Source organism: Macrosteles quadrilineatus, unplaced genomic scaffold (assembly GCF_028750875.1).
Source record: "Macrosteles quadrilineatus isolate MER2022 unplaced genomic scaffold, UCM_ALF_1.0 Scaffold_4__1_contigs__length_99947679, whole genome shotgun sequence".
Taxonomy (NCBI): Eukaryota; Metazoa; Arthropoda; class Insecta; order Hemiptera; family Cicadellidae; genus Macrosteles; species Macrosteles quadrilineatus.
The window spans coordinates 75280737-75304456 of record NW_026542597.1 but is presented as its reverse complement, the minus strand read 5'-3'; the positions used below and the strand labels follow the sequence as shown (position 1 = coordinate 75304456).

The following is a 23720-nucleotide window of genomic DNA, read 5'->3' as shown; positions in this document are numbered from 1 at the left end:
GTACTCATGTTATTTTACATATTATTTATTAATTACTTAGTAGCCCTCATAAGTGAACAAGTTTACAACAAAGAAATGGATAACTACCCAAAGATTGTTCACAAACTGCTGAAATACCTAATTATCAAACAAGAAAAGATCAGAGAAGATATCAAATTCAACAAGAAATGTCTGAAAGAAAACATCACACCAAACTATGTACAGCTAAATTCAAAATCCAAAACACCAGCAGCACACAAAGCCATCGAATCAGGTAAAAAAATATGGATAAAAGAGGAAATCAACTTCCTCTATAGCAAACTAAATTTATTAAATCAAAACATTTTATCCACAAAAGATGAATGAACTGCACAATTCATATCACACAGATTCTATTGAGGAGTTTTTAGATTACATAAACAATTAGTGCAAACCAATTTTAAAAAGAAAAAAGGAAAAACAAATTAAAACGATTCAAAATTTGATGTCAAAACAAAATTCTGTAAAAGCGAATACCACCAATGAAGATGATAGCACATTTAAACCAACCACGGAAAACCTTACAAATATAACATTTACAAAAGAAGAAACTGAAATTTATGCAAATCAATCAAATACAATGTAAATTTAGACTATAAACCAAAAGTAATATAAGATCAACTATTTGATTTTGAAGCTGAAATACAGAAGAAAACCGCTGACCATCAGGAAGCTATAAGACATAATTTTATTCTTGAATATGAAAGAACCCAATCCCATGGTAAACAAACAAAAGCAATCAACAAATCAAAGAAATATTTTAACACAATCAAAAATATAGCCAATAAATTAGAACAAAATCAAGCTATGATAGCTAAAGCAGACAAAAGCAATACTACAATAGTCTTAAAAATTGAAGACTACAATGACAAAGTACAAGACTTTTTAAACAATAATTCTTTTTCAAAACTCAAAATTGATCCTACTCAAGAATATAATAAACAAACCAACAAAATCATAATAAATACCCCCGCCGCAGCAAACCTGCAGACTAAGCGAATTTCCATTTGCCTGACTGGATTTACACTAAAATGTCTCCTTAAAAATATCATATTTATTCCCTATTTAAATCAAATCAGTTTAACACATACTTATAGGTTTGCTGCAACAGGGAGGTTTAAAGTGTTTTTTTTTTTTATGTAAAATGTTAATAGTTAGTAAGAAATAAAAACATTTACCATTGGGCACAATATTTTAATAAATAAGCAAACTACAACAGTTTACTTATCCTCCATAAGAATAACATTGGAATTTTAAATTTACAATTTTTTTGAATTTTCTCCGTAACCATTAGGCGCATTATAACGCTTCAATATACTAAATTATTTGTTTTTTTTTTTAAGCTCTACAAAATAGTTTGGAAAAAAATTTCAAAAATTTAAGTTTTTTGGGTCAAAAATGGGAAAAACCCATTTTTACCCCATAAAAGCCCCCATAAACCCCCGTTCCCATGGTCCGATCATGCTGGTTCGCGATCTCGTTCGAATAAACGTAGGTTTACACGTTTGTACCAAATTTCATCAAAATCGAATCATTTTTGCTCGAGTTATCGCGCTAACGGACACATATATATATAAATATATAAACTTCTTTTTATTAGCGAATTTCCCTATAGGGAAGTAGCTATTACCGTAGGTCTCATGGTAAGACTTAGGCCCGGGACCGATTTACTTTTTCATTTTGATGTCCCCAGAGGCCAAAAACACCATTCGTAAAAATTTTTATATATGTATATATATATATATATATATAGATTTATATATATATGTGTCCGTGAACACGATAACTTGAGTAATTTTTATCCGATTTTGATGAAATTTGGTTTGAAGGTGTAAGGCGGGATTAACTTGAATGAGTTCGCGATCCAGCATGATCGGACCATGGGAACAGGGTTTTATGGGGGGTTTTATGGGGTAAAAATTGGTTTTTCTCACTTTTGACCCTCAAAACACAAAATTTCCCAATTTTTCTCTAAACCTTCTTAAAGAGCTTAAAAAAACAAACAATTCTGTTAAAATATTATAGACAGACAAGATAAAAGACTATTAGGACTTCACAAAAAATGTGTATTTTTTTGACTGTTTACAAATCATAATAATCAATAAACATATGTTAGTTAAACTGTATATGAAATAAGGCAGGCATAGATTAGACATAGATTATTTATTACATTCTCTCCCCCCCAAGAACTGCGACCTTGGTAAGAGGGCGCCGGAATGTACCTTTGGTTGTTTTGATATCTTTGAATATTTCAGAATATTTCTTATTCCTCTGGTTATCACTGCTGGACTTGTTGTGGTACTGTGAGATGTCAAAGCTCTCGTCACTGACTAGGCTGACTGAATCGTCTACTAGTGACATTCTCCTCACAGACTCGTCTCTGGATATTTTCATAGGTGACAAGTTGGAATTGTCCTCCACGCTGTCTCTTAGCACCTCCGCCATCTGCTCTTCAAGACACCATTGTGGCATCGTAGGTTCCTGTGAGCGACTACAGTTGTGTTTAAACAAGGCCATCAGACATGGGAACTTGCAGCCACACTGAGCACACTTGTTTGTTTGATTGTCATCGTTATTCTTGTGCTCCTTCCAGCACACACGTTTCTTCTTGTGTCTGTAGAAGGAGGTATTGTCAAACTGCACATCACATCCACCACAAATTTTCAACTCTGAATCGTTCTCCGTTTTCTTCATTTCCCATAGAGGTTTGGCTTTAAGTTTTTTGTCTTCTGTTTTCACATTCTTCCTTTTGCCAGTTACCGCAAAGATCTTTTTCTTGATTTTGACACTGGATTCCAGCATGGCTTCCTTCAAGACTTCAAGTACTTTGGAATTTTCTATCAGCTCATCGTCAACTAGACCTATCTCATTTTCTTTATCAGGCTCTTCCGTTTTCTCTCCAACCACTCGGACTGTCTGGACACTGGTGAGAATGTCAGAATGTTTCTCAGAGTCTTGAATCATATTCTTAGCCTCCAGGGGTTGGCATTCCTTCTCTAACGCTTTTTCTTTTATTGGATCCCTGTTTAAATGTGCTTTTTTGATTTTCATATCTTTGTTTTGAGTCCTTTCCTCTTGGGAGATGTTTTCTGCACCGTAGTTGCCAATCTCAAATGATTCCTCTGCTGTTTTGTACAATTTATCATATTTAAAACATGTCAGAGCAAAGTTGTCATCGATACGTCCTCCACTGTATCCTGGACATTTTCCATGCAACGACCAGCCTAAGTAACTCCAGGATAAAACTGGCGAGTTAGGAGGTCCTTCCACAACTTTCCTTGTCAATATTAGGTTGCAATTATCTTGACCAATCAAGATGGTAGGTTTGGCATGAGATGTTGGTAGAGGTTGGTCGATTGAATTTAAATGAGACCATGTCTCACGAAGCTTTACTGAATCGATCGACTGTTGGGGTAAATCTAAGGGAAATTGAGTTCTTACATTAGTCAATGTGAAAACTTCGTCTTCATAGAGCCCTTTTATTTTAAGTTCAACTCGTCTGGACGTTGGGTCAAAATGTTTAGTTGCATTTGACCAACAAGTGGTAAGGGGTTCAATGCTACCACTGACGCCTAATTTATTGGCTGTAGTTGAATCTAGTAGAGATATGGTTGAACCGTCATCTAAAAGTGCATATGTGTCGATCTGACAGCTTGGACCATATAATGTCACTGGACATACTCTTAGTAAAACGCGGTTATTTACCGAGTGATTGCTTATAAATTCTTCTTTTGATTTACCTTCCTGCCTGAAAGTGTTCTGTACTCTGTCCCAGCTGATCTCTTGGGCATTTTTAGTGGCACTGTCAGTATGCAGAAGGCGATGGTGGGATAGTTTGCACCCATTGATTCCACAAGGTTTCTTTAAATTGCAAAATTTGATGTGGTGACGACGGAAGCAAAAGAAACACAGTTTGTTCTCAATTATCATCTTCCACCGCTGCGAGACTTCTGCTTTTCTGAAAAGCTTACATTTATCGGTTTCATGACTCTCCGAACAAAACATGCAAACGTTTTCATTGGGCGAATTAGTAAAAACTGGTTTAGGGTCATTTCTCTTCCGCGTTGTCTCCTCGGGTGGACGAAAATAAATACTCATAATGGAACACTGGTTTTCAAGCCAGTTACAGAATACTTTCAGGTCAGTAGGTTTTTCTAAATGCATGCTATTTACATGTTCAGCCCACCTGTACTTCAGAGTATAGGGGAGCTTACTTAAAAGTTCATTCAACAAGAGAGGATTTATTAAGTACATTTCCAAATCCAACGACTCTGCGGTAGAGGTCAGGTTTAAAAGAGTTGTTGAAAACTCAATAAGGCTGACAGCGTCATCCTCCTTGACTGGTTGGAGCATGCGCGCCTTCTTCAACATTGACTCGACTATAAACTCTGGACGTCCAAAACGCATTTGTAAAGTTTTCATTACTGTACTCAAATTTTTTCCTGATATAAATAGAGGTTTTACCATTTTAAAGGCATCTCCCTCCAGACAATTTCTTATTCTGTCAAGGTTTTCATCGTCATTAAAAAGGTGTTTAGTCTTATTGTAACAGGAATAGAACATGGGCCACTCGTCTGGTTTCCCGCTGAAGGATGGAAGACGCTGTCGGCAAGAGACAGGTTGGTTGGGGTTAGATAAATTGATAGCTTTTGAAAAGGAGTCTGCTAGTTTATCAATAGCCGTGGACACGATGGCTGATGATGTCAAAGGAACTGACGGTTCCTCATTCAGCCACCTATTGACTTTGACATTAGAGTCCTCCTCAACAGTAGCAATATTGAAGCTTACCTTGTCAGGGTCTTCATTATCTTCCAATTCCAAATGACGACTGCCCAAGACTGAGGCGGACTGACTACTTCCCAAGACCGAAGCAGACTCAAGTTCGGTCCTTACTCTCAGCAGACGCTTCTGTCGTTCTAGTTCTCTTGCTTCAGCTTGACGTTGTCGTTCCATTGCCCTCTCCTCTCTTTGCCTTTGTTGCTCCATCTCTTGTCTCTGTCGCTCCATCTCCTTTTCTTCAAATTCTTTCAGCCGTTGCAACTCCCTTTCTTCGTGTATTTTCTCAAGCCTGTTTATTTCTTCTATTTCTTCTAGTTGCAGTTGAACTAACCGGCGCTTGCTGGAAGTTGAAGATTTGGTTTTTGACTTAGAAGGTGGTTTTAGAGATTGACTATCTCCTTCTTTGGGTTCATCATTCTTGTCATTTGCATTTTCTGGGGAATATCTATTTGGAGGGTGTTTCTCTCTCCCTGACTTTCGGATTGACATATTTTTTGACATGATTTATAAGTCGGGTTTCGGCACCAATGTTAAAATATTATAGACAGACAAGATAAAAGACTATTAGGACTTCACAAAAAATGTGTATTTTTTTGACTGTTTACAAATCATAATAATCAATAAACATATGTTAGTTAAACTGTATATGAAATAAGGCAGGCATAGATTAGACATAGATTATTTATTACAAATTCAGTATATCAAAGTGTTTTTGAACGGTTATTGGTTACGTAGAAAACTAAAAAAATGTAAATTTAAAATTCCCATGTTATTCTTATGGAGAATATTGTAAAATGTTGTAGTTTGCTTGTTTATGGATATCTTTTGATCAAACTTGGCAAATATATTCATTTTCTACTAAGCAATAATTATTTTACTTAAAATACACACTTTATTGGTTTCCTTGTAGCAGCAAACCTAGGTACTCGTTAAACCTAATGTTATCTAAATAGATCGATTGAAAATCAATTCAGCCAAATGGAAATTCGCTTAGACGGCAGGTTTGCTGCGGCGGGGGTATTTATAAAATATAATATTCAGGGTGCTCAGTTGTACTTATTTACTTAAATATATATATATATATATATAAATTTGAACGGATGCTATTTTTGGCCTCTAGGGACCTCAAAACGAAAAAAAAAATCGGTCCCGGGGCCAGGTCTTACCATGAGTACTACGGTAATAGCTTATTCCCTATATGGGAAATTCGCTAAAAGTAAAATAATTACTCCAGAAGAAAAATTAAAAATGAAAATGATAAAACCCAAAGCACCACAACTAAAAGGTAGAATGAAAACGCATAAATTAAACATACCAATACGACCTGTGGTTAATTACCATAATGCACCATGCTATAAACTTGCAAAATTTCTAAATTACAAACTGAAGAGCTACATGACATAATATAGTTTATTGAACAACTATGAGTTGATAAACAAAATCAAAGATGTACAAATTCCTAATAACTCTGTATTCATCTCATTTGACATTACAAACATGTATTCGAATGTACCAATTAAAGAAACCCTTCAAATTATATCACAAATCTATCAAAAAACAACGAACTAACACCTGGTAATATCAAAGATTTAATTGCACTCACCAAAACAATGGTAGAACAAAACTATTTTGAATTTAATTCGATGTATTATAAACAAAATGAAGGTTAGCAATGGGTTCACCACTATCTGGTTTATTAGCCAACATTTACATGCAACATATAGAAACGAAAAATCATTAACAATGTCAACCCAATGCTGAAGGATATCATATATTGGTACAGGTATGTTGATGACATCATATGCTTATTTAACATTGACAACCATACACCAAATCAACTATTGGAATACTTGAATACAATTTCAAAATCAATTAAATTCACATTAGAAGTTTAAAATTCATCTATCAATTTCTTAGATTTGACCATAACCAAAGAAAACAATTTACATAAATTTAAAATTTTTAGAAAGCCTACTGAGAACAATCTCATTATCCCAGCAAATTCAAATCATCCCTGGCCACACAAAATGGCAACATTCCATTCGTATATTGATAGACTTATTAACATTCCCATGAGTAACGAAGACTTTATTGAAGAAAAGGAACATATCACAAAATTAGCAAAGAGTCATGGATACAGCAACAAAACCGTAGAAAAAATTATAAAGAAAAAAGCAGGCATAAAAAACCAACATGTTGAGAAAGAAGAAAGAAAACATGAATTTTTATGTCTACCTTACTCAACTACATTTAACAAAGCATACAGGAAAACATTTAACTACCAAAATTATAAGTTATCATACAGAACAAGAAACAATTCATTTGATTTAATTAACAAATTTTCACAGTCAAACAACAACATAATCAGACATCTATATAATTAATACGCTACATGAAACTTTGTCGGTTGAACTCCTCCGTCATTTCTTAACCGATTTTATCCATTGACGTCTCATTGGAAAGAGAGTGTCGTGTAGATTTGCAAACTGGCCTTACATTTTTGAAAAAGTCCCTTGGGCTCTGTCCCAGTGGCTGTTAAAGTTCCTATGTTATCCTTATGGAGAACATAATTGTTTACATTTTGATCAGCTGTATAATTTAATTGCTGTTATTTATTTTTCAATTCAGTGAAACGCACTGAGTATATTTATTTACTATTTGAGTTTGTGTAAACATAACCCTCAAGACGGATCGTGTTAGTATGGTTGTATCTTAAATTTATGTATTTATCATTGTTTTGTGTCGCTTTGACAGATCGAGTTACCATGATTATTCGAACTTTACCTACCATCGAACTTTACCTTTATGCAGACGATGTAAATCTTACAGTTACCGCTAATTCTGAAGAGGAAATTGAAAAGACAGCTAATGCTAATCTAGATATACTTTCAAATTTTTTCCAAAACAATCAGTTACTTTTGAATCCAGATAAAACAATGTTCATAAATTTTGAGACCCGTCAGACAAGACTTTCAATTAATCCTTCACTAGAAATTAATCAGAAACCTATTGAAGAATTAGAAAATATTAGATTCTTAGGATTTGAAATTGACAAAAATTTAACTTGGAATTCTCACGCAAACAAAGTAATAAAAAAAACGGTATCTGGTCTATTTGTATTAACTAGATTAAAAAATCTTCTTGATCAAGTAACATTAAAATCAATATACTTTTCGTACATACATTCTGTTATTTCTTTTGGAATATCTCTGTATGGCGCTACATCTATCAATAACTTAGAAACAATCCTAAAATTACAAAAACGAGCTATAAGAATTATTTTGGACCTTGACTCGAGAACTTCAAAAGAGCATTTTAGATCATTAAAAATAATGACAGTATATGGACTGTACATCTATGAAACAGTTCTATATGTTAAAAACAGATTTTCTCAATTGGCGTTAACTGGTGAACACCACCACTACAATACCAGAAACAAAACCAACATTGCTCTAAACCGCCACAGATTAGTACTTTACAGTAAAAAACCAAGTTATACCGGCTCCAAATTTTACAACAAAATTCCAAATGAAATTAAATCGGCAAAAAGCATGGTCGAATTTAAGAGGGGTCTTAAAACATTTCTCATCAACAAGGTATTGTATTCCCTTGATGAACTTTAAATTTTTTAGAAGGAGCATTCATTTGTAATTTGTATAAACTTATGTTAGATTTTAAGAACTTTGTATCCATAGAATATAACATTGTAATATAAAAACATTTAAGAGAATGACACTATTCATGTACTTTGTGCTTCAATGAATAAAGAAATATTGAATTGAATTGAATTGAATTGAATGATTGTAACTGAAATTTGTGCATTTATCGTTGTTTTGTGTAGCTATAATTTGTTTATTTGTTGTTTTTTCTTTTAAATGTCTCCGACGCAACGACAACGAATCATAGACAAGAGGCGTACCCAATCGTGATAACGACCGCACCTAACGAACAGTGGCGCGTAATAGGCTTAACCATAGATTAAACATACTCCTCAAGAACACATACAAGAAAACATACTCCAATGCGCAATAACACTACCCCAAAACGACTTTTCGTTCTCAATTGGCCCTCTATCAATGACAAGTGTTGCCTGTACAGCGAGGCATTTTGAGGAGGAGATAACCGGTCGGAATGCTTTAGGTTTATCAATAACGAAGATAAACATGGTCTGAGTTACACACCGTAATCTTTGAGTTGACTCTTTTAAACTAATAGTAAATATGACTGTTATTCGTTTTGAAATAGCTCCTGTAATGCTTTGCAATTGCTTGAATTCGAGCAACATGTAAACTAGTATAAGATAAATCTGGCATTTATAAATTAAACTGCAGTTCCTGCTCAAAATTCTATATTGGCCAAACAGGACAAAATTTTCAAAGTACGTACAAGGAACATATTCAAGCAATTAAATCAAACAACAGAGCTACACAAAAATCTACATTTGCAGAACACATACTTTCTACAGACCATACACATAAAAATTATAACGAAAACATTACCATACTAGACATTATTAACAAAGGGAGGACAACAGGTCCGCGACGTAGGAAGTGGTTAAGGAAGTAGTCAAGGCGAGCTGTCCGGAGTGTGGGAACTGTGTATGACGATTAGATAAGGGTATGGGCAATCCTAAAATGCTATGGAAAGGGAGGGAAACAGGTCCGTTTCGTAGGAAGTGGTGAAGGAAGTAGTCAAGGTGAGCTGTCTGGAGCGTGGGAACTGTTTATGATGATTAGATTAAGGTATTTGCAATCCTAAAATGCTATGGAAAGGGAGGAAAACAGGCCTGCGACGTAGGAAGTGGTGAAGGAAGTAGTCAAGGCGAGTATCCCGGAGTGTGGGAACTGTTTATGACGATTAGATTAAGGTAGGTATCTGCAATCCTAAAATGCTATGGGAAGGGAGGGAAACAGGTCCGTGACGTAGGAAGTGGTGAAGGAAGTAGTCAAGGCGAGCTGTCTGGAGTGTGGGAACTGTTTATGATGATTAGTAGATTAAGGTATTTGCAATCCTAAAATGCTATGGAAAGGGAGGAAAACAGGTCCGCGACGTAGGAAGTGGTGCAGGAAGTAGTCAAGGCGAGCTGTCCGGAGTGTGGGAACTGTTTATGACGATTAGATTAAGGTGTCTGCAATTCTGAAATGCTATGGGAAGGGAGGAAAACAGGTCCGCTACGTTGGAAGTGGTGAAGGAAGTAGTCAAAGCGAGCTGTCCTGAGTGTGGGAGCTGTTAATAACGATTAGATTAAGGTATCTACAATCCTAAAGTGCTATGGAAATGGAGGGAAACAGGTCCATGACGTAGGAAATGGTGTAGGACGTAGTAAAGGCGAGCCGTGTGGAGTTTGGGAGTGGATTTATGTATCTCCAATACAGTAGTAAGACTGCTTTCAGAGTGGACTAATGATTTTCTCCGAGCAAAGCTCGGTCCCCAGGTTGTCTAATAATGAGCCGTCTTCGTCTGTCACAGTACTTGGTCGTCCCGATCTGGCACGATCCTTAACAGTACCAGTGTCTACAAAGCGAGCAACTGTGTACTGTGCTGTGGATTTAGAAATAGGAGCTCTATCAGGAAAGTAGCATTGAATAATTGTGTGACTTCTGCAAACGGTCTTGCATTATCACCCCAGCCGCGCATCATTAAGAGTGTAATTCTTTCACGCTCACTAAGCGGCATCTTTTAAAACTGATTATCTTATAAGTAACAGGATATGGCTGCAAAAACTACTGTACCTTGAGTGTTACTGATAAGTGAACTGTTAGACAGATAAAAGCCATTAAAGGGAAAGTCCAGTGGATGGGAAACCCTGACCTAGAGGCACTGCTTTCACTTTTCATTGTACTTCTTAATACAGCAGGTTTTCTTGATTACACTTAGCACATTGTCAGACGGCCGAAAGGAAAGAGTAGGATTATTTCTTACGTAATAATGGTATTTTTCATTTTTAAACTTTGTCTAATAACAAGTCTAATATTATTTATGAATGGGCAATAAGAATAGGTGAGTCGCAAACAAAACATTGGTCAACTCGTGATAAGCAAGTAGGAGGGGGAGGAAATACACTTGGAGATCAAGATAACGCATCAGTCTAGACCTGCCCTCCATGCGTAACGTGCTTCCCGGTACCGTGTTTCGTAATGTTTATGTGTTATGTTCGTGTGTTCGTCCGTGTTTTATGTATATATGACCTTGATGGATTTTTACCATGACGACTTCCTGTGGAATGAAGTTTTGATGTCATTACAAGCCTGATGAAGTTCCCCCGGGAATGAAACTGCAGTAGCCTACATAGACTACAAAGGATCACTTTTGACAGTATAAGGTATTTAAACCATTATTTATTACTTTAAACATTGAAACGTGATTTCTTCCGACTGGATCAACCTTTTGAAGTCCGATTTGCGGCATTGTTTTCAGTAGACCTTTAAAATGATGTACAACTCAACATAGGCTGTCATTAAAGATTTTCTTCTGACCCCCGACGGGCCGTCCCCCAAAGGTGATATCCGACCACCATGTACACAGAAAAGTAGCTTACAATTTCCAGTAACGGTATACCAAATGTGGTTGTGATATCGTTTGTCGTTTAAAAGTTATAAAGTTGTCCTAAGACTTAATGGTCACCCTGTATATCCCTAAAACCTATCTTTTATTTTAATATTAATCATACGACTGGAATAATTTCACATTGTAAATAATTCAATGTTTATCTTTCATTATTAAGAAATAAACATGTATCAAGAGTTTTGTTCATATATTTTGTATTAATTTGTATTTAACTAGCTGTAACCCGCGGGCTTTGCCCCGTTTAACTTCTTAATTTTCAAGATGATCTCGTTTGCATGGCTCAATCACGTCCTGGTTGAAGTTCGTTCGCTACGCTCACTCAACTTTAGGTTGGAGCTCGTTTGCTGCGCTCACTTGCCTTCAGGTTGCAAATTAGCTGTTGTCATAAATGTAAAAGAAATAATAGTGCTGCACCCTGTTGGTAATCCTTGCAACTGCTATTGAACATCATAGAACGGAACCAACTTGTTTAATTGAAACAGCTGTTAAGATTCATTAATTCCATTTCTCATAAGGTTAACATGGGAAACTCCAGAGCCGCTGGGGCGGAGCCCAGAGGACGGATCACGAAATTGATGGTGTATAAACCTATTCCATGAAATTCTACATGTATGTACCAAGTTTCGTGGCAATCAGTTCAGCGGTGTCTGAGTTTATCACTGCCAAATATATATACAAAAATCCTCTTTTATACTCATAGATATAACTGTAGGAAAAACCAATTATATAGCATTTAAGAATCAAACAAACTACATTTTTGAAAATGCGAAAAAGCTTGAGTTTATACATTATATTAATTCAGATAATTTTAATAAATATTTAAAAGTTATGATAATGTACAAATTTCATCAGATTGTTCAATATAATACAACATGCAGTATACAGTAATTATTATTAACAGTAAAAACTGTGCAAAAACAAAATCTGTAAACCGTGTTTTATTGTAGTTTATTAGTAATTTCTCACTGGTTTATATCAATAAATAGTATTGAGCAGCACATCATTTAAAAGATTATTAAATGGCCAAGTTTTTATGCATTTCAACATTGCATATATATATGCAGGTTTATGTATCAAAGTGGGCTCATAAAAATTATCGTAACTAATTAATTTAATGCAATTTTTACTTTATTTTAGCTATAACGTGGACTATGTAATGGTATAATTGTTGAATGAAACCTTTGATTTATAGCAAATTTAATATTTTTCCAATGATTTTAACTACAACTCTCTAAAGTAATTGGTTAAGTTTTTATTACATAAATTGTGGAGCAAAGTCTAATAAAATAAAAAAATAAACACAAAATGCCCTATTACAGCCAAACGGTTGAAAACCGGACATGGGTTTATAGAAACGTTTTTGTTCCTTTTAGTGAGTAGAACCTACTGGCGAAGTTGACACGCTGAGTAGAAACTCACCCTGTATATATTTTGGTCTAAGAACCTTCAGTGCATTACCTGCTTTCTTTTAAGCTATTAGTTATTCAAATCGGACGAGTTTCAAGCAAACCCAAGGTGAACAACCAACATAAAAAGTATTTTTCATAAGGGGTTTCTATGATTACAAATCATTAGCTCCAGTATTGTTCATGTTTTTTTATATGTTTTAAACTCAAAATAATCAGTAAATTAAAGGCTTTAATTTAAGCTATTGATCGCTTAAATCAGTTATGCTGTATAACTCAATCAAAAATCATAAATTTGATTATTTCTCGGATATTATATTTATTTTAAAGCTGCGGAGCAGCAAGTGTCCTCTACTTCAAAATTAACATTATATTACCAAAATATTTCTATTAATATAACTCATTTAGAAATATACCTTTGGTATCACACCTGCATTTACCACCTGAACATTTTGTATCAAAGTTTTGGATTTTGTCGCTCGGTCTTAGTCTGATCAATAATTTTGATGGTGTGGTAAGTTCGATAATTTGATTTTCCCCTTCATGAGCGACAGTGATGAAGAAAGGAAATATTCGAGCCGCTACCACCTCCAGAGGAAACCACAACTGGACACCGTAAGTGAGTTTACCTGCCAAATTACCTGAAAACAGCAGTTTATACAATTAAAGAGTAAAAGTAATACACAAAGAAATTTCCTTAGCTAAACTTAATTTGAATAGTTCCTTGGATAAGTTTGTAAACAATTATAAGTACAAATGGTTTGGATGCACAGGGTTCATGCAATGGAATCTCCCCAATCCTGGCATAATGACTCTTCCATTTCCATCCATCTTTTACAATTTGTGAACTATTTGATGATCCAAAACTGAGGCCAGGTATATTCTAGATCATTGGGCTTTTGATAAGATCCTGACTAAAAAAATCAGCCATGGCAAAAAAAAACCCTGGCGTGTCAGTGAAATCTAATATAATGTACTCTAAATTACGTCTATAGAAGATTCTGAAGCCTTAGTGGCCTAATTCACTACCAGCTACCCTATCATCAGTGTTATCTTATCCGTCTCCAAAGGGTCATGGCTAACGTCAAAAGTAGATATAATCAAGGCATATAAAAGAAGGTGTGTGCACGCATCCCCCCTCTAATCAGCCATGACGTAGGATGATTCCTCATATAATCCAGGAGGTGGGAGTATTTAAGGAGGGCCTTTCCACCACTCACCATGTGACACCATCATTGTAAAACATTCATAGCTAAGCCAGAATAAAATACAGCCTCTGTCATTGTGTTGATTAACATTTGGTGATCTCCCCCTACTAAACTCCATTGTTGGATTGGGAAATGGAAAAATTAAAATCATAAATACCCCCGCTGCAGCAAACCTGCTGACTAAGCAAATTTAACTTGTCTGATTACATATTTACTAAGATATTTTCATAATTAAGGCACATTTATTCCCAATTTAAATAACACTAGTGTACCTGTTGCTCGAATTCGAGCAATTGCTAAGTATAGTCCAAGCAAACTAAACAAACATACATAGGGATCGTTAAAAAAATTGCAAGAAAACGTTTTATGGTTTTATTTTGTAGAGTTGGGTTTGCAGAATGACATACTAAAAGTTGCCAAAAATCGGTGCAAGACAAAAACCACTAAAATCACAATTCAAAATGGCGGCTTTTTCCAACATTGGACAAAATAAAAAAACATATTTCAAATTCATTTGTTATGCACATATTTCGAGATCTTGACTTGGGACCACCACCTGCTTTTATTGGGTGGTTATTACTTCATTTTGATAGGGAACATTTTTTTGGCCGCCATCTTGGATCCGCCATATTGGATATAGATAATTTTTTTCAATGTAATAATAGTGTTGTGACACATCATTACCAACTACATTTTTACACTGATTTCAATGCCAAAATCCGTTTTTAAATACCTTTATTCATTTAGAAGATATAATCAAACGAAAACTCTCCACCATACATTTCTTATGGACGTTTCGTAGTTTACCACCCAATAAAAACAGGCGGTGGTCCCAAGTCAATATCTCGAAAAATGTGCATAACAAATGCATGTGAAATATGTTTTTTTAGTTTGTCCAATGTTGGAAAAAGCCGCCATTTTAAATTCTGATTTTATTGGTTTTCTCGTGCACCGATTTTTGGCAACTTTTAGTATGTCATTCTGCAAACCCAACTCTACAAAATAAAACCATAAAACGTTTTCTTGCAATTTTTTTAAGGTCATATCCTATATTTCTTCGACTAGTATTACAGGCGTTATTTTAAAACGAATAACAGTCATAATTTCTGATGAATTTAAGATTCGACTCAAAGATTATGGAAATACTCAAGATGTACATAACAGATCGATATAATCAACATTTTTTGTAAATAGTGTTTTCAACAAATAGGCTTACTCATAGCCGCTTTAGGTTGTCCATAATAACGATTATAAATTTAAATACCCCCGCCGCAGCAAACCTGCAGACTAAGCGAATTTCCATTTGCCTGATTGGATTTACACTAAATTGTCTCATTTAAAAATATCACATTTATTCCCTATTTAAATAGAATCGGTTTAACACATACTTAGGTTTGCTGCAACAGGGAGGGTAAAAGTGTTTTTTTTATTTAAAATGTTAATAGTTAGTAAGAAATAAAAACATTTTCCAAATTTGGGCAAAATACGTTAATAAAGAAGCAAACTACAACAGTTTACTTATTCTCCTTAAGAATAACACGAGAATTTTAAATTTACAATTTTTTGGAATTTTCTCCGTAACCATTAGGCACATTATAACGCTTCAATATACTAAATTATTTGTTTTTTTAAGCTCTACAAAATTGTTTGGAAAGAAATTGCAAAATTTTATGTTTTTTGGGTCAAAAATGGGAAAAATCCATATTTACCCCATAAAAGCCCCCATAAACCCCCATTCCTATGGTCCGATCATGCTGGTTCGCAATCTCGTTCAAATAAACGTAGGTTTACACGTTTGTACCAAATTTCATCAAAATCGGATGATTTTTGCTCGAGTTATCGCACTAGCAGACACACACATATATATATATATATATATATATATATATATATATGAATTTGAACGGATGGTGTTTTTGGCCTCTAGGGACCTCAAAATTTAAAAAAATCGGTCCAGGGTCCAGGTCTTACCATGAGTACTACGGTAATAGCTTATTCCCTATATGGGAAATTCGCTAAAAAAACATTATTTCTATTATTTCTTCTCCTTGGTGGTGTTCTATGACTTTCCTATGTTTCCATAGTTAGCAAATCGGCTCTTTCAATGATTACTAAGAAATGCAGCACAGTGTTAATTCAGTTTTCTTTTTAGTATATCAAACTATCCAGACTCTCTTGCCTTTTTCCATTGTAATATTTACGCCAATCCAAATTCAAATAGTAAATATTTCATTTCAACCAAGTCAGTACTTTACTTTACATTATGTGTCCAAAAGCCTAACAGCACGACTCCCTCCCCCATACCGCCCTGAGCGAGGGATCATTGAGATTCGGTCTAATCTTTCCTCTCACCTTCATAAGCAAGTTTTAATTCCTTTTCTCAATTAGTTATTGTTTGTTTCTTTTTTAAAAATCCAAATGCCTGTATGTATCCCTGGTTTTTAGCAAATTTCCCAGATAGGGAATAAGCTATTACCGTAGTACTCATGGTAAGACCTGGACCCAGGACCGATTTACTTTTTTGTTTTGAGGTCCCTAGAGACCAAAAACACCATCCGTTCAAATTCATATATATATATATTAATAAGCAAAATAATAAAAACCAGAGTACCCTGAAATTCATTTTTTTATAAAAATCATTTTTATAAAAAAATTTAAAAAATAATAAATATAAAAAAATTTAAAAAAATGAATTTCAGGGTACTCTGGTTTTTATTATTTTGCTTATTAATTGAAAAAGTAGCCCTAAAAAGTGAACAGAGCTATCAAAATATATATATATATTTATATATGTGTCCGTTAGCGCGATAACTCGAGCAAAAATCATTCGATTTTGATGAAATTTGGTGCAAACATGTAAATCTACGTTTATTCGAACGAGTTCGCGAATCAGCATGGTCGGACTATGGGAACAGGGGTTTTGTAACAATTTTCGTGTACCACTTTAGCCCATTTATAAATAATTGAGACTGATCACCTCGATTATGGATTAACCAGTTAAAGTAGCGCCCCTTCAAATGTTTGGCAATATCTACCCGGAAAGGTTGTGCCATTGCCTACCCTCGCCTGAAAGGAGCAAAAGAATTGCCGTTGAGCCTGAGTAGGTCAGTTACCCTCCCCTCTAACCCTAGACCATGTTGAACGCTGCCGATGATTCATGAATCACGTGACTTTGGGGATTGTCGGTGAATGCAAAATTCCAGGAAGAGTCGACAACGCTTGTAGCGATGCGTTTGGACCTGAGTTGGAGCATAGACCAGGATATTGTAAGAGTTAGTACCCTCAATACCTTCGTCGGTGGATTTGAATTTTCAAAAATTAGAAAATTTTTTAGGGTTTCCCGTTTTCCGACTACCGTACTCTGGGATCATTGTTCACCTGGATTGACTGAACTCTCGAGTGTTACCTGTGGACCTAGAGGCCCAACCATCTGTCGCAGCCTGTGTCTGGCGTCGACCCATTTGTCTGCCGCTACCGTCTACTGTCGTGCGGTCGGCTCTCAGTTGCCGCGACACACTATCGCCCGGTCCCGGCCTGATATCTATTGTCGAGCGTGTATTGTGTTGAAGACTCCTATCGGTGAGTGACTTATATTATTTTACTCACACCCAGTGAATCTACCGGACGGACATTCTTTGGACTGACGACTCATCGCAGTGCTCCAGAAACTATTATTGGAATTTAGTTATACTGTATATATATATTTGGGGAAAATATTGAAATATTTGTGTATATATATTCTTGTTTGTTTGTATGTTCTGTTTAGGTCCACCGGCAAAACTCACATGTGTTTTGATTGATATTTGATTAATATGTTTATGCTTAATTAAGATATAGAGTTTATTTTGAAATATATATTGAATCTTGACACTTAAATAATAGGAAGTCAGTTGATGAAACATTTTCTTAAAAATTTAATTTGATACTTTGCCTTTGTTGAATTAAGGGACATTTCAAGTCCTTAGGCTGTAAATATAATTTGGTCCTGGACCAAAACAAATATTTTGAAAATTAATTGTCTTTGAGTAAATATTATCTGTTGTTGAGCTGTAATCTGATTCAAGTAAATGTAACTTTGTTTCCTCGCCACCTTATAGCTCTCCAGCTTACGGCGTCCATCCAAAGGTGCCCTGGCCCTGGTAGTGAGTCGTCTAGCTCTCAAAGCAGCTCATCGCAAATCCGCGATCTCGGCAGTCCACCCGTATACGGGTCTCCTATCGCAACGGAGTCTCTTGCGGGGCATTGACTCATCACAAACCGAGACAATCAGCCCCATCATCGATGTAACTGATGCCTCTGCATGAGCCATGCTAGGTGCAGCAGGCACCGCTGGGACTCCCCGCACAATGGCCTCGGTGAATTTAGTCACGTCCAGTTTTTTGGTGTTCCACCGAACTGACACTTCCCGAGATACAGCAACTTGTCTCGAGAGACAATCTAAGACATCGAAATAAAGTACTGGTGGTCGCTAGCCTTATAATCATCCAAGACTCTCCAGGCTGTGATCCTTGGCAGAGGAGACTCAGATGCAAGGGTTATATCTGGGAGCGTTCCCCTCATCCCGGGTTCCCGGAACGTTGGCGTGTTGCCCTCATTGATGATAACGAGTCCGGCCCTGGCAGCGAAGTCCAGGATGTGCTTCCCCCAGGAATTAGTGAGGTTCATTCCCCACTCGACAGCCCTAGCATTGAAATCACCAGCCACGACTACATGCCCTGTGGTGTCAAGCACGCTCTATTCCAAACAAATCCACGACCCTTTCCATAACACTGCACTTGCTGTATTACGCACCAAAAAAGCAGCAGTACCAAGTCTATCGGGGAACCAAAAGGGTGGGGCCCTATTCCGGTACTGGTACTGCTCGCTGACTAAGAGCGCGTCGACACCATGTTCAAGGGCACTGAGAAGCGCGTCAGCTGTCCTGGATCGCCCAGGATTAGACCTTACTATTGGAGTATTCTTATTTTCGTGGGCGGGCTTTTGCTTGTTGGAGCGCAGTTTTAAACTTCATGCTGTTTCTTGTCTCAGGATTACTGTTTTTAGATTATAAAAGGTATAATGTTACCTGGATCTGCCAGAGTAATCCAAAGCTGTCTGTCGACTACGCGTTTCGAAGCATTAATAGCTTCATCATCAGGTCTTCAAGAACACTTACCGGTATCACTCATTAGAGGTCGTCAAATAAATATCATTTTTACAAACATACATACGAAAATAGTAGGCCTACGAACCGCGTGCGCGCACTTAGACAGGTTCTGCAGCGGTGAAGGTTGGTGTCGTGAACTTTGTCCCTTGCCGGTCAGCTGTTCCTGGTTAGCTATTACAGTATCATACAATGCATTTGACTGGAAATTTAGTTTGTCGTTTAACAGATCATAACTATGGCTTTTTGTTGCTTTTTATATCTCGTATTCTTCTATGGCGTTCATGAAGCTTCCTTTTGTGCAAAAATGTAGGGGTGTCATGTTTGTTTCAAATTTTGTATAGTTGTGATTTTCATTAATCAGATGTGCTGCATAATTGGATTTTAAATGATTTTTTGCTTTTGGAAGGTGTTCTTTGAATCTGGTTTTGAAAGCACGGCCGGTTTGTCCTATATAAAAACTATTGCAATCATCACAAGATAATCTGTAAACTCCAGTTTTTTCCTCTGTTTCTAGATTATTAGCAGTTTTAAAACCGCTGCACCGCCCAGACCCAGCTATATGTTTTATGTTTTTGTTCGCGAGCCCATTTTCCTTACAAAGAAAGCAAGATTTGACTTAGCAGTCCCTACGAGCCTGACCCACTCTTCCTCCTCCACACCGGAGGTAGTGCTTGCCTCGGTCAGGCCCCTTGCAGTTTTGGGAGGAAAGACCGAAACCAAGGCACCTAAAACACCTGGTTACTTCCACCCTCCGTCTGAGCCTGCAGTTGACCCAACTGACCCTCAAATGCTGGAGTGCCAACACCTTACTAGCGTGTGCGTCTGCCATTTCGGCGACCGCCATCCACTGCTGGTTTCTATTTGGTTTTGTGAGCCACACCCTAAGAACAGCCGATCTTCCAAGCATACCTTCTTAAAGAGCTTAAAAAAAATGATTCAGTATATCAAAGTGTTTTTAGCCCAGTCAATAAAGGTTTGATGTTGCAACTTTTGGACGACAAGCTGAATTTTTCACAGGTGTTAGTACACATTTAGAGGTACTTCCTCCAAAAAGTCCCCTAAAATCCGGCCGGTGCTTTTTTTTCTACAGCCCTTTAAAGTTAAAAATGCAAGCTTTTACCGCAGCGCCTGTATTTCCGTTATTTTTTATCAGATTGTTTCAAACTTTATACCATTTAGAAGGTAGGTAAGTGATCTAGAAAAAGTGTTCAGTTCATATTCTTGATTATTCTAATAGTTTTCTTGTAATTGCAATGTAAAATGTGATTTGTTGAAATTTGAATATTTTATTTTTTGTTTTTACGTTGTAACATTTGAAATAGCCAAATAATCAAAAAAAACGTTGCCTTGAAAAGTTGTAGGTCATGTTTTTCCGCACACATTGATATGTATAAGTACAAGGATTAGTCATAAACTAAGCCGCGGGTGTAACTTTGAAACAGCCGTGTTTGACACGCGGCGCTCGGATTGCAAATGCAAGCCTTCGCTCCAATGCCAATATCTCCGTTACCGGTAATACTTATTGTAATTTTTCGCGATTAATTTTATTATTCCCGGTATTGGAAAGCCTACAAAGTTTGTCTAGTATTCATTTCTGGAACCTTTTAGTTTTTAATGTAATTTAAAAAATATGCTTTTGGTTAGCTATTGTATATATATATATATATTTTTTTTTTTATTGGTTGTTACGTCCTTACTTTAAAATTAATATGGAGGATGTTTTTCTGGAAATTTCAATATGCACATGTCTAAGGTTTTGCAGTAAACAACGTATATATTCTAATTTACCGTTTATATATTCGAGATTATATACTCTAATCTGTCGTCGGGGGCAAATGATTTGACCTTGGCAAAATTGCTTCTAACAGCTAGGGGGCGAGCCAAAAGCGAGTTTTGTTTTATATAGCTTATCAGTTATTCTTTTTTAAGTATGTTTCTCATCCTTAGTATACAGGTCATGCCATGGCTAGTAGTGTAACAGTTATTTTGTAAACAATTTAATGTAAAAAAATGGGAAAATAAATATCTTATTTCTTCCCTCGCTACAATGGCGCTACCTGTATAGACCTGGCCAAATAAATCTTAGTTTCTTAAAAAAAAAAAAATTAAACAAATAATGTTAAACGCGAATCCGTTCTAGATCCACTTTCATACCCCCTAATGTTCCCACCGGAGACATTGGTTGGGGCCCCTAATAATTTAAACACGCCTAAAATAGAACCTATATTGTATAAATAATTTAACAATGCTATATAGTACGTGTTGTACTGGTTGGCGTCAAGAGAGGGATTTAGCTTGCTACATTAGGTCTGAAAAGCTCACTTTAAAGTGTGTGGTTGACATCTAAAGTTCTCATAGAGGACGGGTGCCTACAGTAAATAAGAGATAACCAAAGCAGTACGAGATCGGATCTATCTATAATATTGTAGGTTACTTTTATAATTTTTCATATTTCTATAACCATGTCATAGGCTTTAGAATGACTCTTTGATTGAGGTCTTGCTGTTTATGTTTTTGTTGTTATTTTTTTATTACAATTTGCAGTTTTGCTCAATTTTGAGCAACAGGTTATCTAGTTTTACTTAAAACACACACTTTATTAGTTTCCTTGTGGCAGCAAACCTAGGTACTCGTTAAACCTAATGTTATTTTTGTTTTCACTGTTTTCCGTTAATAAAACACTTTATTCGGGTCCACGGAATTGGCTAACTCTGGAACTCGCTAACCTCATGTTAAAAGCCCTATCTTCAAATTTGGTCGATGAGAGGAACTCGCTAACTTGTTCGGTTTCAGAATTGGCTAACTCCGGAACCCGCTAACCCACTCTAGAGCCAGGTTAGGGAATTCCGTCCTCGTACGGAAGTCGCTAACTCGGTCCCTCGGCGGAACTCGCTAACTCCCAATCAGAAGCCTCGCACGCCGTCCAATGGGAGCCAAGCACGAAGATTTTTGGCCAGTGTTGCCGAAAGTAGTACCATAATGTCGTATCCTACGAATAATTAGGAGTGAGAGCAACGTAGTCGATAAAATAAATATATTTAGAAGTATATGTTTAATATTATTCTTATGATTATTAGAGTGGAAAATGCATTATAGTATTACCACAGACTAATCAACACAATTAAACTTTACATCCCATTGTAAACTTTGAAGATGTTTGAAGCTTGTTTTTCGTGTCTAGTTCATGTCCGGTGACACTGATCGCTAGTGTCGACGAATTTGTGTTTCTAATATTTTATAGTTTAAGCATAGTTTAACTTCATGATTTGTTCTTTGCTGTTTGGTTATATAACTGGGGACGTGTTATTAGTTATGATTAGAACGTTTTATTTGGTTTAACGAGGTTTTAAATAACTGAAAACAAGAAACAGTTGTAAAACAAAACACGACCTCTAAAGACAGTGTACCGGACAGAACTAACGATAAAACTGTCTTCAGCTGATCCATAAAGATGAGAAATGTACTAATATAAGGGAGTATGTTTTATATATATATGGGTTTCTTACTTAAATAGTAGTTTATTGGGATGCAAAAAGATAGTACTGTACATTTAATTTGGATCTTTTACATGTTATGAAATATCTATTTTCGTAGTCCGCCATTTGCTTCTTTTATTCGAATAAATACAATTTTGTGAACTTCTGCAAATAAAATGATTAAGGTCGTATTTTGTATACTAGACTTGTGACCTTCAATGCTTGTCCTTGATAGATTATAATATTTGATTCTTTAAAGGCCTATTATATCAGTCGTGCAAGTGTTAACAATAGTTTGGTTCTTCTTAATATTTATGTATTATTACCAAAATAATTCCGAATCATAGGTTTAGTAAACAAATAAAAATAGTTTAGATTTTTTCTAGAGCAGGCACATGATTTACCTAGGTACATTAATTAATAATGGAAATCAAAAACGTTAACAATGTATTACAATATTGCGTCTTTACTTTAGCAAAAAAGGGAATTTAAATGTTCTTACTTTATGTTGTTAGGAAACATATAGGGCCTAATCTCTTTACAAAAATTGAAGCAGTATTGTAATAGTCTATCCTATTCGAGGCAGCCAACAAAACTTTTTTTAAAAAGCTCCAGTAATCGCCGTAGACTTTATTCCTATAAATTTTGAGGATTACCTTCCCGATAAAGTATACTTGTTAAACGTCATTACAGAAATACATTGTAGTGGTAATATATTTTTAAATAGAGCTATTGAATTTAAATAAATATTGATCAATACATTATAAAGTGGTAATGTATTCATGGATTGCATTAAAAATTTGTCTGTGCATAAATACAATTTTTAAATTTCTGTTATCGTAGGCTATTAGTGTAAAACCTGGGTCATCCTCTTAATTTTGTTTTATTAATATTAATACTACGTCTTTTGGTAGGACTACTTTTAAAAAGTCTGAAGTTTTTATGGTTCTAAATGGATCCAGGCGTTCTTGTTTGTTACCATTTTTAGGAATGGTGGTCATAGCTAAAATTACCTAACCTTATCCAACAACAAAGCTATTGTCTATTGAGTAGCTCAGTACTGGGGAACAGGGACCCGAGCAATGACTTGGTATAGTTTATTTCGATTGTAAAAGCAATA

The 23720-nt window shown here is 35.8% G+C and overlaps 1 protein-coding gene across 1 annotated transcript in view; it reads right to left on the bottom strand.

Moving 5' to 3' along the window:
- The window catches only part of LOC128993058 (uncharacterized), an 83383-nt gene that overhangs the window by 54447 nt on the left and 5216 nt on the right, over window positions 1–23720 (bottom strand). Inside the window, exon 2 of the mRNA XM_054416813.1 lies at window positions 13187–13411. Coding sequence (XP_054272788.1) covers window positions 13187–13411 — 225 coding nt within the window. The remainder of the gene's footprint in view (window positions 1–13186; window positions 13412–23720) is intronic.